Raw genomic sequence first — 18890 nt, 5'->3', positions numbered from 1 at the left:
TTAACATCACAAACAACATGATGCCATTTCAAATTGTGATATGATTTCAGTGTGCGTATCAGTTTTTTTTAAACATTTTCCACACATTTTAACAAGACTGCAATAATTCTAATAACTGTGATAATTCTGGTCACTATAATCCTAATATTTTCATACCATTTTATCTCTAGTGTTAGCATGCTGAACATTAGCTAATCAGGCTGATTGGAATGCAATTAGTTTACTTCCTCATAGACCAAAAGATACAACTCTTTCAACAAAATACAACTTGAAATTTTGACCTGAGGATGGTGCTAAAGGAAAAGCGATGGTATCGCTAACATTATCACAGTCATCAATCAAAATTAATGTCTGTACTAAATTGCATTGCAACTCATGCAACAGTTGTTGAAACATTTTATTCAGAACAAAACATGTCAAGCCAGTTACGGATACTTTGGCTAGGAACCATGAATATCTGTATCTTGTTTTGTGCCGGTCAGTAAGCTAAATGAGGAGATATTTTACTTAAACCCAAAAATATCAACCTTGTGGAGGCCCTCGAGTAAAAGTCACAGGATCATTAGTCATAAGGGGTGCAACTAACTATTATTTTAATTATTGATCGATCTTCTCATTATTTGGACGATCGATCATATAATCAATCAATCGCTTAATTCAATCCAAGTGTTCAAAAAATGTATAAAATGCTCATCACAATTTCCCAGAGGCCAAAGACACATCTTCACATCGCTTCTACAGCCCAGACCCAAAAGACTCTTCATTTACTGTCATAAATGACAAAGAAGAGCAGCAAATCCTAACATTTAAGAGGCTGGATCCAGCAAATGTTGAAGTGATATTTCTGTTGGAAAATGGCTGAAACAATGAATCAAACATCAAAATTGTTGGCAACAACTTTGCTCTGTGGACCAAATGGTTAGACCATACAATTGACACTGCTATCCCTAAAGCCCTAAATGAGCAAACTACTATACTGCCATACAACCATGTGGTAATACTGTTATTTGTCACTTGACAAATATGACTTACTATCCGTCTATTCAAGTGGCAATTTCTAATTATACAAAAATGAAAAATAGCCTGATCTAAGACTGTCCCACCTATCAAAGGTGGTTTGATTCAGCCACACAAAAACCGTGAAGATCAAAATCTACCTTTTACATGTGCAGAAAACAAACAAATACACAAGGACCGAGGCAATAATGACTTGTTGTAAGTCAAGAAGGCAACATATTAGAGCAAAGCTAAAGTAAATACAATTATCTTGATCTACTCTGTACATGCCAAGAAGGCAGCACTGTGTTATGGCAGCATGAGTGATCTTCACCCCACATTTACACTGACTCACAACTATAATACAGTAAGGAACTTACCTTTTCATCGTCCTCAGTGAAGAGTTCTCCACTTGAGGACTTGTTGATGGCCTGAGCGACTCCAATGATCTCCCCATCACTGTTGCGAATGGGCATGCACAGGAGCGACTTGGTTTTGTACCCTGTCAGCTTGTCAATTTCATCACTGAACCGACGATCCTGCGATCAATAGGGACAGTGTAAAATAGACACAATGTAAGCACTTATTGCAAAAAATGCAGTTTTCCCATTTTCACTTTCAGATGACAGTGCAATAAAATGCACAACTCATCAGAACTCCATGTCTCACAAACACATTAAGAAGTCTACAATAAAGGCAATATGACAGACAACAGCATAATTTCAAAACTTTGTCCTGAACGTGAACACGTCTAACTTGAAGAAGTGGTGGTCAGATGGGAATGCAACTTTAGATTTCTATTACTGTACATGTTTGTTTTGTTTAGACTTTTCTTCTACACTGAAAAGGGGCCACTGGGATCATTAAGCAATTTGGTGTCCTTGCAGCTTTAATGTAACCTAGAACTGTCTTACTTTCTTCAAATCAAGTTTAACACAGTGGAATTACAAAAACAATAGAGAGAGAATGATACCTCTTCTTTATTGCCTTATTTTCTATGTCCATTTGCACCTGGGTGAAAATAAGCACACAGCAGTTATTTGGCTCTTCATACCTGACCCTTTTGGTTTAGTTATAAAGCACAACAAATAATCCGCTGATAAGAGGTTGTGGTGGATGACTGGGTTAAGCATAGAGCTCTCTGGTGAGAGACCAGGGTGTGAGTCTTGTCCTGGAGTCTAGTGTAAAATTAGAAGTCAGCCTTCAAATTTTAGACTTATCATTTACAGTTTTTCAATTACTATTTTCAGTTTTCAGTCACAGTTTGGTTAGGTCTAGGCAACAACTGGCTGCACCCTGTGTGCATATAGTATTGTTAGCAACAGACACCTGGATACTTTTCTTGGTGATGCTAAGCTATATACAGATCCATCTGGTTCCCAGGCTACATGTGGCTATATACACGTGTATGTATGTATGTGTATACATGTGTGTGTGTGTGTGTGTGTGTGTGTGTGTAAATAGCCACATCCCTGGGTGCAAATACCCATATTTGGCTACACCTCAGATGCAAATAGCACTGTTGGCTACAGACATCTGGGTGCTTGTCTTTGCAGTGCTAGTTTATATATACCCAGGTGTAAATAGCCAAATTGGCTATTCAGCCCCAGGTGCAAATAGCATTTGTTTTTTGTTTTTGTTTTTTATAACTCATTGATGTTTTGCGTGAATATGTAGTTTGACTTACTTTCAGTTTTCAGTTGTATTTTGGTTAGGTTTAGTCAACATAATTACTTGGTTAGGTTTAGGGAACAAAACTACTTGGTTAAGTTTAGGAAAAGCTCATAGTTTGTCTTAAAAATGTAAATAGCCACATTGGCTACACCCCGGGTGCAAATGACATTGATAGCTACGGACATCTGGGTGCTTGTCTATGCCACGCTAGGCTATATACATCTGGGTGTAAATAGCCACATTGGTTACTCAGCCTCAGGCGCAAATAGCACCTGCTTAAATTTTATTATGAATTATTACCCACTGATGTTTTGTGTAAATCTGTGGTTTGACTTGTGTCCACCTGATTGTTGGTGTTGCTCTCCATGCTCTCAGCTCTGTCACACAGTTTGATTGATGATGAATTAACATGTGACAGATAAAAATGACATACTGAAACTAAATGATCTGTTTCCCTGTCTGAGTCTCTCGTTCTGTGACTCATGCAGATGCACATATACGCATGCATGCATGCACAAAGAGGAGCACCTGATAAGCGTCAGGAATGTTCACTGTCTCTCCGTGTTCAGCCACATATCCAATGATCCCTTTCCCCCACGGCACCTGAACTTCATCTGAATTCATTGAGGGCAAAACTGTGGTACCAGCGTGCACATCAAAGAATTTGGACACTAGTGTCTTTTTGTTGCCCGTCCCCTCCACTAAAAACAAGGAGCACCGGTCTGCATCCACCATAATACAAACAAACACCAGGATTTTGTAGCTAAGACTCGTTAGATCCAAATCGTTGGATATGTCTTTGACAAGCTCCAGGAAAAACTCTCTCTCGTTGTGTTCTTTGAGGTAATATTTAAAATCCACGGCTGTGGACGGGTACTGGGGAATGTTGACTCTGGACTCCAGCAGTGCGCTCAGTATGTGCGCAGTGGTCGGGGGCAGAGAGCTCGCCTTCCTCAGCAGAGCTCTCCTCCTCATGCTCGTCAGGGGCTCCTGGGCCCTGGAGTTAACATGTTCGTCGTATGTCCTGTTGACATTGATGGCCTTTGATCTGGCGAAAGTTTTGCGCAGCTCCTTCTGCGATGCTCTCCGCTGCAGACCGTCACATTTACTCGCCCAGCTGTCCTTGCACGCGTTGCTCTTCTCCTCTCTGGGCTCGGCGGGAGCTGCAGCCGCCGGACTTTTGCTCGCCTGGTGATTCTTGAGCCATTTCTCCACCATACTAAAACTGCCCTTTCTGTTCAGGTAGTCCTCGAATAACTCGGGATGCGAGTCCAGAAAACTTTCCACGTCAGAGAACACCATATTTGGCACTGCCATGTCTTTTCTTCGAATGGTCCTCAGTGAACCAAATCCATGAAGTCGCGCAGAGAAATATCATCTATGAGGCTTTACTGAAGGTTAAAGTAGAGAATCATAAGAACACAGTAACTTCCAAGACGCGTTATGCAGGAAACACCCCTGGAGCTCTGGCTACATATCCAGTTTCCACTCTGTGGGGAGGATGGAGACTCCCTTTGCGCACCAGCATATTCCTCCACAGCATCCCCGCGCCGTTCACTTAATTTAAGTACAATTAGAAGCAGCTCTAAGCAAAGCAACGTGGAAGCAAACTGGGGCTCGCGTAAACCATCTCAGGCACGGGAAATCTCACCGAGAGCCACTACCGAGCATCACCGTCGTTTGGGTCTTCTTGTGTGCAAATGACGCTGGCTGTGGTTGGCTCGGTCCCGCTGACGCTCTCTTCGTCACTCAGACAGGAGCTCCGGGTTGCTCCAGCAGTCAGCCCTCTGGACATTTGAACCGATTGCCCTCCTTACAGAGGCGCTCCAAGTATGATGATGATGATGATGATGATGATGATGCTGATGATGGTAATAATGGAGGGTAAAATCATCTATCATCTTTTCAGCAGGCATAGTATATGATGCATATTGTAAATACGGTATGCAAAGATGTAGAAATGGGGGATTACAATTGTAGACGTTTGATGATTACTTTCCAGCAATAATTCAGTGCTACCCTACAAAGACCCCCATGTGAGTGCATTATAATCTACTGAAATCATGCTTCAGTAGCGTCAGATACAATGGGCTGTTTTCACTCCCTGCCAAGACTTTGGTGGTGGCAATGCTGGGTGAAAAGAGTAATAATATACATAAAAAATATAAATAATAATAACAGATGCTGTAACTCGACAATAAATCTATTTCACAACCCCTCATACTTTGGCATATGTGAAATCTGCAGTGGTCTGACGATGCCATTTAATTAGATAACAGCGACTTTAATTGGCAGGAGGATGTCAGAAAATCAAATTCCTTTATACAATGTTATTAGTGGGTCTGCGTGCAGGTGTGACATTTGAACGCTAGAGGGAGTCATACTCCACAGTTTGGACTGGGGACATGAGACATTCAGTCAAAGTCCAATGTCTGCTGTCTCCTGTCATGGACACCTTGATCACACTTCACCAAGACATTTAGAAAAAGGAAAGAGAAGGAACAAGGACTTCACTCGTCGATGCCCCTGTGGTAGTTACAATATGTTTAAATGTCCTCTGAGTGCCTTCCCAGTGGAGAAAATGTGATGAAGCGTTCTTTAGGGTTCCCATCTAGTGGAGAAAAGTGCCCTGTATGGTGTTCTTCCAGTGAATAAAAAGTGTGATTAAATGCCATATAGGCTGCCCTACATGCTATTAATTTAGTTGACTCCTATGTGCCAAAAACAGTTAATAGTTCCCTTTTATTACAGAGGTGTACTAGCTGTTGTGCTTTAAGTCACATAATAAATTTTTTTTTAAAAAGTGTTTCATCAAAAATGCTTTTCAAAAAAAAAAAAAAAAAGTATTTTTGCCCTACATATCAGCTTCAAAATCTAAATAGTTTTCAAGGCTACAAATTTCAAATCACTTAAATGTAGAAGGTAAAAAAACATGTCAGATGGTAAGAGCAAAGCAACACTAAGTCACACTGTATTCCAATTATGATGTACTGATTGTATGAATGTACTGCAAAATGCAGGACATAGTGAAATAAGAGCATATTTCATCATAACCAACACCCAGCATTTAGTCATTATTTCAAAAGAAACCTAATGGTAACCACAGATTGAGTTCTGTGAAAATATTCAAACTAATGAAAAAAACACTTTAAGTGTCAATTTTTAATTCAATTTGCAAATTCAAAAATTACATAACAAACTATTGAGGTATCATCAAACTGGAAGAAGAGAAGGCATATTCATTCTTTGAAGTGACAATTAAGACAACTTGATAATAAGCCAAGAAACACACTGAGAAAAAAAAATGGATGACAATTAATTAGGCAACGTAATACACAGCATTCAATCTCTACATTCTGAAGACACAGTATATGGTTTAATAATTTATTATGTTAAAAAAGTAACCTGTTAAAACCAGGGGATATCATTTACTCCACCACATAGGAGGATCACAACAGAAACAGAGGTACAAGCTGTGACACATCTTGCCAACGCTACTCAGGTTGTTTCTTGTTCTGCCCGATTTTAAAAGATGACAGTCCAGGCCTCTTCAGCAGTTTGTGAAGACACAAAAATTGGCAAAGGCACACATGATGAAGAGTTCTTTATGAAGTTGCAGACTTAAGGTATGCTACAAGGTCAGCTCGTTCACCCTTTTTCTTAATGCCAGCAAAGATCATCTTTGTTCCTGGAATGTATTTCTTGGGGTTCTCCAAATAAATCATCAAGGTGTCTTCCTCCCAAACAATGCCTGGAATTCAAGGGAGCAAAAACAGAGGAGAATAATGGTTAAGCCATACAGCACGACTGTTGACTGTTCAAATGCTGTTAATTCAGATGTACACTATGTACCTTTGCTTTTGTTGGCATCAGTGTAGGAGTAGCCCTCTGCCTGGCCAGTTTTGCGTCCGAAGAGACCCCAAAGGTTGGGTCCGACTTTGTGCTTTCCACCTTCCTCCACAGTATGGCACTGGGCGCACTTCTGGACAAATGCCTTCTTGCCTTTGTTTATGTCTCCAGGCATGATTTCTCTGGAGAGGGGAAAAAAACGTTATTATCGTTACATAATTGTCAACAACCACTAATTTACTTTACATACTTCCACTGTAAAATATTTTTGCTTGTTATTTTCCTTTGCTACATTTGATTAACTGGACAGTTCAACCCTAAATAAAAAAAAACAAAACAAAACATAATTTTCCTTCGGCCCATAGAGTGATTTATCCATCTAGAAAGTTTTGGTTTGTCGAGTTTTGGAAATATTGGCCAAATCCATTTCCTTGGATATGACGAAACCGGATAGTAATAATTCCTACCTGAAACAGCTCAAAACGGCCACAAGGGGCAGTTTTCGCGCACTGGCTGATACGGCCCAGCCATTGTTACAAAACGGGGTTTTGTAAGCCCACTTGAATGACAGTTTCTAAGACAAAAACAAGCCACAGCCTACTTATCATGTCTAATCTTTGCCGTAATATGATGAAATCCAGCCAAAAATTGTCATATACAGTATGTTAGATGGCACTAAAGTATAACATAACGTTAGATACCCACATTGGGCAAAACTAATGTACTCTTAAGTACAATGCATGTACATCGAGAAATATATGTAAAATATCGAATGTAAGTTGTTTTGTGACATTTTTACAGTAACCACGTCACTCAACTTACTAGATAACTTGTTAGATAAAAAAAATTAACGATGATTCTCTGGCGGAAGACCACGTTGTACGTGAAATGAACCGGCAAAGACTGATTTAAGTCACTTCAAAAGACATTACACCGAGAATAACCACAAAAACAGTTTGATATTTTGATCATGAACGTCTTACCTTTACTCGATTTGTATTTAACCGACGTTTTAAGACCGAATTCCTTGACTTCGTCCCTTCTGCTGCCGGCAGTTCACGTGCTCCCTTCCCGTATGAAGTTACTCCCGTACACGTCATCAGTCAGCTGACTTCGTAGGACAGTCGTCACCCATGTTACAACAGAGAGTTGATCAATGACTGCTGGTATCACATTGCGCAATGTAATGGCTTCACGTCACACAGAGAAACTGCTCCTTTTTTATACCAATACCATCTATAAACAATAGGATCATTTACATTTCACCAGTCACTTCCAATGTATAGAAACCAGAGGGTAACACATCCTGTTTTCCACTAGCCTACTATTAGACACCAAAGTAAATTCATAAAAAAATATCTTAAAGATGTGACTTTATTCAAATTACATTGGGGTCAGACCAGACCAGTGTCAGAACATGTAATAACTTTTATTCTGCATTTTCATGGTCACACAGTGAACAGCCTGTTATGTCACAAGCCTGCAGCAGAAAAGGCACTGTCACCTACAAAAATGACCTTAAAGACTTTGAATGTATGGATTGTCTTTTGATTCCCCACATATTTGCACCAATCTCAGTAAATACTGGTTTCACGCAGTTTAGGGCTGCAACGAATGACTGTTTTCATGATCAATTAATCTATTGATTATTAATCAAAATGTTTTTTTTTGGTCCATAAAATGTCAGAAAAATGCTGAAAAATCTTGATCACTGTTTTCCAGCAGTCCTCAAATGTCTTGTTTTGTCCACAACCCAAAGATATTCAGTTAACTATCATGGAGAACTAAACAAACCTGAAAATATTAAGATTTAGAGAAGCTGAAATCACAGGGTTTTGACAATTTTCATTTAAAATCCATAGAGAAATCATTACTAATAAAACTCTGTTGTTAGACAATAGAAAGCCTCCAAATGAACCTTTTCAAGATCTGGTAATGCCAAAGCAAGTTTTAAGACAAAATAAAATCTTAAACTGGGACACTCGGGTCAGAGTTCCAGTGGGGTAAGCCAGCCATGAAAGCTGATACCCAACCATTTTTGAGACAGACACAAACAGATGAGAAGAGTTTATAGTCACCCTCACCCATAGGCTGCATCTCAAGTTACTTCTATACATAAAATAGTTTCCATATAGCCCATTATGTGTGAAAAGCTGTGCACCAGTTTCCAAGATACCACAGCATTGGACCACTACACACCAATGAGCACTAAACCATCACACATAAAGTCACATATCATTGGTCAACTGGGCCATTCAAATATTCAATGAAACTATTCAGTGACACTAGAGACTAAATGAAAGTAATTACAGCCTCAGGGCCTGCTTCTCTACATTCAGTATAGTGGCTTTGTGTATACATTCAATGACACTGAGGTCACCTTGTCTCACCTATTACATCACCTGGGTGAAGGTTTGGTACTTATCTTTCTGTAGCTGCTTACCTATATAAGGGCCATTTGACTTATGTTTGACAGATAATCTCCTTACACTAAAATATTTACATTAATGATGCACTCAGACCTTTTAACTTTACATTTATTCAAATAACTGCTTGGTAGGCTGATAAATTGATAGTTCCACTGTATGCTGACCTTGCAACCATGCAGATAACCAAAGGAAATGTCTAGCTTTGGTAATGCAATATTAATAGTGGTTGACAAACAAACAGGGGTTATATAGCTAGTAAGCAAGCTTGAATTTTTGATCCACGCACAAACTCCTTTCAAACCTCTTAGGCCAGAGCTATACTTGCTTTTAACTATGCATTCACATATGCATCATGGCTGCCGTGTGTATCCTGTGTCCATTTGGAGTGATAGTTGTCTGCGTCCCTAGAAATTAACTACATGTACACAAACACAAACACATGGTTAAAAAGCAAGTTTATTTCTGGCCTTAGCTGTCTTTTGCTGTTTTCAATCAATTGATTATCTTTGTTTTCTTTTTGGTAACCTCATTAACACATCACATGAACTGCACACACTTGTGAACTCATAAGTTTCACACCATAATGTGTACTGTAGCTCTGCAACATTAAATAATGGGTTCTCTCACAGAGATTGGTTTGAAAAGCTAACACATTTTCCTGGGGTTTCATCACCACACTTTAATATTTCTGTATTGTATAGTAAAATTAAAGTGTGTCATTGTTTCAAGTACCATCAGCTATTGTTTGGTCCAACTTGAGAAAATTACAAGTCTTTGGCAAAGCAAACAAGTAGCTTGGTTTTACTTTGTAACGTTATATGAACCACTCATTTACATGTGGTGGAAATAGCATTAAGATCTTTATATAAAAGCATCAACACCACAGAGTAAAAATACTCTATTCCAAGTAATTGTAAGTCCTGCACTGAACATTTCACAGGATTAAAAGTACAAAATAATCAGCAAATTGTACTTTACCCAATCACGGGTTTTCAATCACTCTAAAACCTCTAGGGAGTCTGAGGTTTTGGGTTATGTTTAGCTATTCTATGAATTATTGTGATGTCTCCAAGCTCTACAGCCTGCTGACAAGAACAGTGCATATTCCTGCCCCAACAAGTGCAACAAAACACCTGTGGGAATGTATTGTTGGTGCATACAAAACTATGTGGTGTTGCACAAAAAATGAACTGCAGCACATAAAACTAGACATTACAGACACCTGACAACCTCCAAATCATTTAATATAGGAAAATTGCTCAAAGAAGGCTAATATTAACATGGATAGTAAGCTAACTTTAATGCTTGGGTATCATTAGCTTTACAGCTTAAATCAATGAGCCTGGAAACCCACTGTTACATTATGACTTGTTTAGGACTCAAAACTCAAAGTTTATGACTTTGGACTTGAATCAGGACATGCTTGTTTTGACTTGGGACTTCGGTACAAAGACATGACACTTACTTGTGACTTTTGGTCCCACCCTCGGTACTTTGTAGTGACTCTCCACCACTTCAGCTGACGGTTGCTTGTTGACCGTTAGCCGAGGATTGGGTCCGTGAGAGCCGTTGCCAGGCAACCCCATAAGGTTTGAATTAGTAACACCGACGGACAACAACAAATGAAAACAAAAGCGTAACGGCGGTTAAAAGCTGGGTGGTGATTTACTTTTACAGTACCAGAAAAATTCACATTCACTTAATCATATTCATTTTAAATGCCTGCAGTGGCACTCTTGCCCCATGTTTGACCTCTAGCTTTGTTCGTTATGTAGGCTGTATGGTGTGCCGAGTTCATCAGTGGAGTTGTCTATGTAGGCCATAACATTTTCTGATCAGGAACCTCATGAAGTAGCTAATTATCAGCCGAAAATAGATGGCTGCATTTCCGTTCCGGTCCTGTAATTTGCTACTCCGAGTCCGAGCTTCGTCCGATTCCACTGCCGTGTTTTGTGGCGAGCCACCGCCCGCCACTGTTTGATCCACTCCTGCGATTTCTTCCCGCTCAAAGCCGATCTTGCTGCAGGGAGGAGCGAGCAGAGTGCAGCTGAGCTGAGCGGAGCATCACAGCCCGCATTCAAGGAAACGGGCAAACACAGCACTTTTTTTGACTTTCCGTAATGTTCTAGCGTCGGGTACATCACACGTCTTTAAAGCGAAGAAGCAGACATATATTCGGTGTGGACCGTTATGGAGGCCGTTTGTCTTTGAGAAGCGGGGAATCTCTGCCCAGTCAAGGGAGACCCCCCCAATTGTTTTCTGCGCCAAGAACTGTAAAGACATGGTCATTACACCGCATCTGTGGTAAGGCAATACGCTTTCTGTCTCTTTCCCTCAATGCCAGTGCTGCTTATACAGAGGAAACCGCCGTGTCTTAACAATGTCGTGTTGAAATAAGGCGCACAGCCGCTGCTTTTGGTGCCGTATTCAGGCTGAGACCCCAGCAGCATCTCATCCTTTTGTATTTGCATCCTGAGTGAATCACCGAGGAGGACCAGTCAGACATTACCACAGACCGAGCTAGCTGCTGCTAGTCTGACACAGGGATGAGATGACCCTCAAAAACATGCCCGTCCCAACATCGCTGGGGAACCATCGTGCATCCAGGAGCCCTGAAACATGGATGCTGTAGTGGAGTAATAAAACAGCCGGGCAGCCAACTCTGTAACTGACTTTGATGGTGTAAACGTAATGCGTCACTGACATTTTCACCTTTTTAACTGAGCTCCATGGCTTCACCTTTAGACAACACTATTCACATATCACAGTATTATTGATGAACATGATGCCCACTTATAATCATTTATATTTCACTCATTATGTTGTCAGTGTTGAGATGCCAACTAATTGAAAGTTGGCCAACTTCTGTCACTTACTGGATTGCTCCACAATATCACTCTGCCTCCTTTTTTTCAATTGAAGGTCAGCCAGTGACTTTGCAGTTGTTTTAAAAAACAACACATAAATTAAAGAACAGCAGAGGGGGTCTGTACTGGAAAGCACGATGCATTTGTTAGTTTGTCACTGGCATGCTTTCTTGAATAGATACTTGCTTTGATCAGCAGTGATGATTGATTTTCTGATATATTTCTTGGCCCTCATGCTGAAGGTGTCCCTGTCCCATTTAGGTGAAATCTTTGCAAAGCTTATGGCCCTTACAGGGCTGTGACTAACCATTATTTTCACAGTCGGTTAATACGTCAATTATTTTCTCAATTAATCAATTTGTTGTTTGATTGATAAAATATCAGAAAATAGTAAAATAAAAGCCCACAACAACACCCTCAAAAGTCTTGTTTTGTTCACAGTCCAAAGATATTAAGTAGAGCTGCAATGATTAATTGATTATTAATCTATTTTTAAATTAATCACCAACTATGTTGACAAAAGATCAATCAGTTTGAGTAATGCTCTGATTCCAACTCGTTAAATGTGAATATGTTCTCAATTATATATATCTTTTTGCTTTAGGAAACAATGATTGACATTTTTATCTATTTTCTGACATATGATAGACCAATTAACTAATGGATTTACTGAGAAAATAATCTGCTTAATTGTCAATGAAAATGATCATTAGTTGCAGCCTTACTGTCAAAGAGACCAAAAAGTATTCACAATTGAGAAGCTGGAATCAGAGAATTGAGACCTTTTTTTCCGAAAAAATATTTAAACAAACCAGTTAATTGATAATCAAAATGGTTGGCGATTAATTTAAGAGTTGACAATTAATTGGTTAGTCTAATCTTTGCAGCTTCACTTTGATGCCCAAAATATTGGATTGAGATTGTCTTTTGTGCCAAATGACATTAATATTTTCAGTATGGAATAAAGCAGATAATTACTTCCCCTGACTCATTTAATTAGCCAAAAGATTCAAGCACAAAGTTCATTACAAATTAAAGCCAGACTATTATATGGTTTTAAGGCATATGACTCATGTATAGCGGCCCCTTTTTGTTTGCTCTAAAGATTTGTTTGTAATCATCACCAGTATGTCACTTTTTCTTTTTATATAAGCCTAGTTAGTTTTTGGTTCTTTTATAATAATAATTATATCCGTGTCAACATTATACCTGAGTCTGGGATAGACACTTGTATTTTTAAGCACCAAGCCTCAAAATTTGGTGGCCAAAGTACATTTTTTGGTGGCCTAAATTTAAACAGATTATGTAAAAACAATACAGAAAAGGCAATTTAACAGAACTCAACACAGCCTTCCTTAACTATGACGCTTGTGTTGTGCACTTTTCTCATGAATTGTGATGTAGTGTTTCCTGAAAAAAATTGTTTCCAGTGAAATAATGAAAAACAAGCTAGACTTCTCAACTAGTTGAGGAAACGGATGGCACAACACCACAGTATATTATGTCCAGATTCAAGCCACTTAAAACACCTGCTTTCATTTATTCATAAATATCTGTTGCTGTTTTGTTTTTTCAGTCTGCCGCCTGTGTTTCTGGTTCTTTTGTAAGGGTGGTTAGAAGTTTGAGTAGGCTTAGTAAATTCATGCTTAAGTAGCCCCAAATTATTGGTAGCTAGCCGACAAGTACTGTTCACTGTTTTCATAAGATTTTGAACTAAAAAGGCATAAAGGACTCAGGATGTTTGTGGAATTGTGTTGTTGTGTGGTAGTATGGGGATAAAGGTTGGTCAAGATACGAGATAGTCCTGTTGTAGGGCTGCACAATTAAACACAATAAAATCGCAATATGGTCAAGTGCAATATTCAAATCGCAGAACCTGAACCAAATCGCATTTTTTTTTTGGAAAAATTAAAAATGTGTGAGAAAACAGCATTACAATGAGGTACTGTTGTGTTTCAGAGATCCCCTAGCCTAAGAATCTTGTTCTCCAGGTAAGAGAAAACATGTTTGTTTGTTACAGATCTCAATAAATATCACATCATGATTTTAATAGTTTTTTTTTTTCCAGAGAACATGAAATGTTCTACCAATCATGTCCCATATTGCAATCACAATTTCAGTCAAAATAATTGCAATATGACTTTTTTACTAAATCGTGCAGACCTACTGAGCAGGGTTGGGCCAATGGATGATCCCATCATCCATTGCAATGGCTGACAGTCATTGACCATTGAGCCCTCCACCATAGCAACATTGAAAAGTGCCTTATAACTGAGGAATGTGTATTTTAAGGAGTGTCAGCCAGATAATACAAAAATGAAGGATCTATTATAATAGCACCTTGTGTCTGATTTACTAAAGGCAAAACAGATATAATATCTAAATACATACATATAAAAAATATTAAATGAAGTCTATAAAACAATATCATCGTCCATTGCGATGTTTCACCGTGGACATCATCATATTCCAATTCTGTAGACATCACCCAACCCTGTTGCTGAGTATGAACAGACTTTCTTCAAAAACCTCTTTTACCACTTAATAAAATAAGCCAAACATCTGAAATGCATCAGTGTTGTCTGGACACATAAACTTCAGAAGGACAGCATAAAGTTAATGTAACATTATAATTTGCACCAGGCAACAACTGACAGGAACTGAGCAAGAATTCAGTGCCAACTTTCAGCTCCTCGCTGCTCCCAATATGGGCACAATGCAGCCAGTCCTTCAAAAGTATTGCAGTGCGATACCCAGCTCTACCTAGATGATGTAATGTGTGCAGCTCAGGATAAACTGGCTGTGTCCAGTCAGTGTTGTTTTAAAAAAAAAAGAAAAAGACAGGCCTACTTTAAAGAGATGTGCTGCTTACTGCTTCCAGATGTCACACAAGATGAACATCCATTTAGCACGCCATTGTACACCCAGGTAAATGGTCAAAACACTGCCATGCTGATCAATATGCATTATTAGCCAGTTGTAAATTCAGACAATAGTTGTCCTTGAAGACCCTGTAATATAATCTTGGGACATGAGTCTGCTTTTGTTGAGCTGCTTTAATTATGCAACAGAGAGGGGAGATCAGCAAACTTGGTCCACTGTAGAGTGCTGGTCGATAAAGTGATATTGTGGGTGGCTTGGATGTGGTGACAACACAAACATGAACGTCTTTCCGCCCCTATTAAGGCACAGTTACCATCATGTTTCATCGTATTACGTGCTCGTGTTGAGTGAGGCCATTAACATTTGTGTGGCTTTAATGCGCACTAACAGCAGCAAACATCCAAACAGACAGGAGAGAGTGATCTCTGAGGTGCGTGTTTTCTTCTTTTTTTTTTTTTTTTTTTGCATTGGTTTGTTTTGGCTTTGGGTCTTGGAGTGCTGCATGCGTGACATATTGGGTGTCTAAATCTCAAGTTTATTTTCTTCATCCCTCTCAGATCTCACAGAGCAGGGCACACAGATAGTGGGATTACTGCGGTCCTCTAAACCTCTCTCCAGACAGCTCTGCGTTCCTCTCCCTGGCTTGACCCACGTCAGGACAGATGATAGTCACTGCTTTATTCGTGATACTCTATTGATCCCTGCAGGAGAAATTTGACTTTTCACTCGCCAACGCCCCTTAAGGTCACAGCACATATTTGGCTGGAAAAAGCCCTAGAGCCTGTCAGAATTTAGCTTCGCATTCAAAGACATTTCAGGAGAGCAGATTGTTCTTGCAGGTGACTGAACCCAAAGCTTGTGGTTGTCACTATGCCACCCTGCTCAAACTTCATAGGTCAAGGTCCTCATAACTTTATTCTTTCAGAGTAAGAGGGAATCATGAAAGTCGAATAACACTGATATTATTCATATGACCACAGAGACCGTGACTGTGCTTGCAACTGAATTCGTTGGACACAAAAAGTGCTCACCAAACATAAATTAAAGGAACTAGATTTCCAGAAAATGGACCTCAGCATCCTGTTGGTGTCTGGGTTTTGTACTCAACCTCAAATATTAGGAACTTGGGCTACACGATACGGTAAAAAAATATATTGCAGTTATTTTAACAGGTGTTACAGTTGTGATAAGATTCATGATTCACATGGGACTTAAAATGTTTGCATCACAATTTTCATTTCACTGAAAATAAGAACGTCCTGATGATGTGACATTTGTTGGGATCTGCACTTCTTATATCTGGAGATTAAGATTTGTAGGCCAGAGCATCTCCTTTATCCAAAAATTGCAGCCTCTGAGGTTTGGATGATGTTGCAACTGGCCTATATTGCAATTTTGATAATATTTCAATTAGCCTAATTGTGCAGCCTTATTAGGAACTACTAAACCTTTAATCTTGAAGTCACTTTTTTATTGCAGTGTATTAATTTACAACCAGTGGATTTTTTTTGGTTCATCTAAAATTCTTGATTATAGCAGTATGCAATAATGCTACAAAGCTTTTTATCTGTTTTGTTGATGCTCCGAGACAAGAGGGCTCTTAGACACTGTAGCTATTTACTCAACTGCAGAATCAGTCAACTATCAGAGTAAAGACTAAGTAAATCCACTCTAGGAAAAGGATCCAAAAACTTGTTTTACTTGAGCATCAGTTCAAAACCTAAACGTTTTCTCTTTACTATCATATATGACAATTAAAAGCAAAAAACTGCTCACATTTTAGAAACAGGAACCAGCAAAGATTAAGCATTTTTTACTTGGAAAATATCTGAAATAGTTAATTGTTTGTCAAAATAGTACAGGCCACTCCATCAGGTCTCAGTGACTGCAAGTGCATGCAACTTTTTAATAATATCAATCTCGATCGATATGTTGATTCAGTATATACTAATCAAGTATTATTGATGCAATGTGAAAACAGCGATCTGTATCATAATTTAAGATGCACTTTTATTTTGAAAATAACATGGCATGTCTGTGTCATAAATGTCAGGAAGAGTTCAGTCATAAAACTGTCAAATTAAATGAATTAAGTTAAATTAACATATAACATTGTCTGATATTGATCACAGACACCTGAATTGAATTGAAGTGAAATGTTATCGCTGCAGGCTTTGTGATATCAGTTAATATCGTATTGTGGCCCAAAGAATCAATATAATGTCATTAACTGAGTTTGACAAAGCTGATAGAGCTGCAACATTAGTCAATTAATCTTCCAGTCTGTCAAAAGAAAATTAGTAGCCAAGCTCTGAGAAACTGTGTTGAACATTTTTCACTTTTTTGACATTTTATAAACTAAACAATTCATTTATTAATCATGAAAATATTTAGCAGTTTAATTGATTTGAAAAAGAAAGAAAGTCTTAGATAATTTTCACTTGAAAAATGCTGAGACAATTAATAGATTATCAGTATAGTATAGGCAATTTAATTTACAGTTAAACAGACTAAAGGCTTTAGCAGCTAATCATTGCAGCTCTCGTTCACTCTCAGTGACGGCCACCACATCTTTGGTGATATGAACAAATAACAAAAACATTTCCTGTGCCATTAACACCCAATGACATCTCTAAGCTGGATATAGGTTGCAAATATGCTGCTACTGTAGATCGAATTGTCACAAATGAGGCCTCATGTCCTGTTTTTGTCCAATCATTAGAGTTGTTTTAATAAAGTGTCCAGTTTAATGAACCATCTTATGAACATGTGGCCTCAAATCTTTAAATTTAGCAAGAAACTCATTCCGAAGTAATAATCACTTGATGGCACTGGTCGACATTAAATTATTTTCTCCCCAGAAAATCTCTCTGACAGTTTTCATCATTACTTTTGATTTGGGAAAACCTTTTTCCCAAATACTGCCTTTCTGGAGCATGAAATGAGATAGACAGAACTTATTTCATGTGTGTGATTTAGCTGAGAGTGCATTTCGGGGTGAACGAGAGGGATTGGAAAGGGAAGCGAAAGTGTTTTCTTGCTTATCTAGACATTTCATGGATGTGGAGCCAAACAACTGTGAACTTATAAGGGAAATTCGTCAGCAGATAGAATTATATTATATAGAATTATTTGTAATGTGTAATGCATCAGCACAAACAAAGACTACATGTTGCAGAAATGTAGTTGTTTTAAATTAATCTGCAGTATTTTGTCTCCATATACACAAAGTATTAAAATATATTATTTTGTACACATTTACTGTATCACCATATAGCAAAACATATGCAGGCATGTATTGTGTAATGATGGGTTATTATATTATTTGTTGTTTGTCAACTTTTGTGTAGTTTAAAAGAACAGAAATCTGCCATGTAGACCATCAGCATTTAAGGTATATATCCTGTATGTGCTACATATATGGAGGAACACATTAGAGGAACAGTGTTGTTTTTGCAATACCACTGTTTAAAAAAAAATCACACCATACTTCCACATCCTCTCTGCGTAGCTGTTGCAAACCTAAGCCCATAGGCGACTGGATGGTCAGACCAAAACAACATGCCTCACTGTAGCAGTGAATGTGGCCATTCAAGCCGTTAAGTTTGGTGACATTTTACTTTAGCTTGAGGCATTGAAAGAATGTCGACAGAGGGGTCTTCTCCACAGACTGTCACATACTAGTGCCATTGTTGCTTTATGTAGCTGAAAGCTCCTTTTTGTCCAGTAGGACCTTGAAATATCCCAAGGGCATCCGATTATCTGAGCATCAGATTTTTGAATCAGAACAGGAATTTGAGCATAAAGTGCATCAATAGAAGCTATCACTTCACATATAATATTGGAGACTTCTGTTTGATTTACAAGAAGAATCATTTGAATTATAAATAGAATCATTTTGTAATCTGTTTCACATATGTCATTGCATGTCCTATTTTGAATAGTCAATTCTCTAGATGGGAATTTTAGTGCTTAGATTTCTTACTTATACTGTATTCTTAGAATATTCCTTTTGCATAGAGCATCATGCAAGATTTTTAACATGGAAACTGACTCAAAAAAGTTCCCTATTGAGTCCTTGTCAGTCTTTATTGTCCCCCATGGGAAGTTTTGCTTGCAGCGTAGGAACAGAGGACACATCAAAGCAGACTCCTCCATCAGTAAATAGAATAACAGAACAACAATCAGAAAT

The 18890-nt window shown here is 38.5% G+C and overlaps 3 protein-coding genes across 4 annotated transcripts in view; 1 reads left to right on the top strand and 2 right to left on the bottom strand.

The window, feature by feature from the left end:
• pde11a (phosphodiesterase 11a) overlaps positions 1-4465 on the bottom strand; it is a 64057-nt gene extending 59592 nt beyond the window's left edge. Inside the window, exons 1-2 of the mRNA XM_084725099.1 lie at positions 3199-4465; positions 1377-1535 (exon numbers count right to left, since the gene is read on the bottom strand). Of these exons, the coding sequence (XP_084581225.1) occupies positions 1377-1535; positions 3199-3987 (948 nt within the window). The 5' untranslated portion in view covers positions 3988-4465. The remainder of the gene's footprint in view (positions 1-1376; positions 1536-3198) is intronic.
• Positions 4466-5817: 1352 nt separating this feature from the next.
• Positions 5818-7658, bottom strand: LOC146322941 (cytochrome c-like). Its single transcript, XM_084725098.1, has 3 exons — positions 7503-7658; positions 6523-6701; positions 5818-6421 (listed from the first exon to the last, which is right to left on the bottom strand). The coding sequence occupies exons 2-3, from the start codon at positions 6692-6694 to the stop codon at positions 6276-6278; spliced, it is 318 nt and encodes a 105-aa protein (XP_084581224.1). The 5' UTR covers positions 6695-6701; positions 7503-7658; the 3' UTR covers positions 5818-6275.
• Positions 7659-10922: 3264 nt separating this feature from the next.
• The window catches only part of osbpl6 (oxysterol binding protein-like 6), a 72485-nt gene continuing 64517 nt past the window's right edge, over positions 10923-18890 (top strand). For both annotated transcript variants that reach the window (XM_084725097.1, XM_084725095.1), the window contains exon 1: positions 10923-11252. The gene's annotated coding sequence lies outside the window, so the exon portion shown is untranslated. The remainder of the gene's footprint in view (positions 11253-18890) is intronic.

Source organism: Lutjanus erythropterus, chromosome 8 (genome assembly GCF_056507025.1).
Source record: "Lutjanus erythropterus isolate fLutEry1 chromosome 8, fLutEry1.hap2, whole genome shotgun sequence".
NCBI classification, from domain to species: Eukaryota; Metazoa; Chordata; class Actinopteri; order Lutjaniformes; family Lutjanidae; genus Lutjanus; species Lutjanus erythropterus.
Note: the sequence above shows the minus strand (reverse complement) of the source record. Positions and strands in the feature narration are given on the sequence as shown.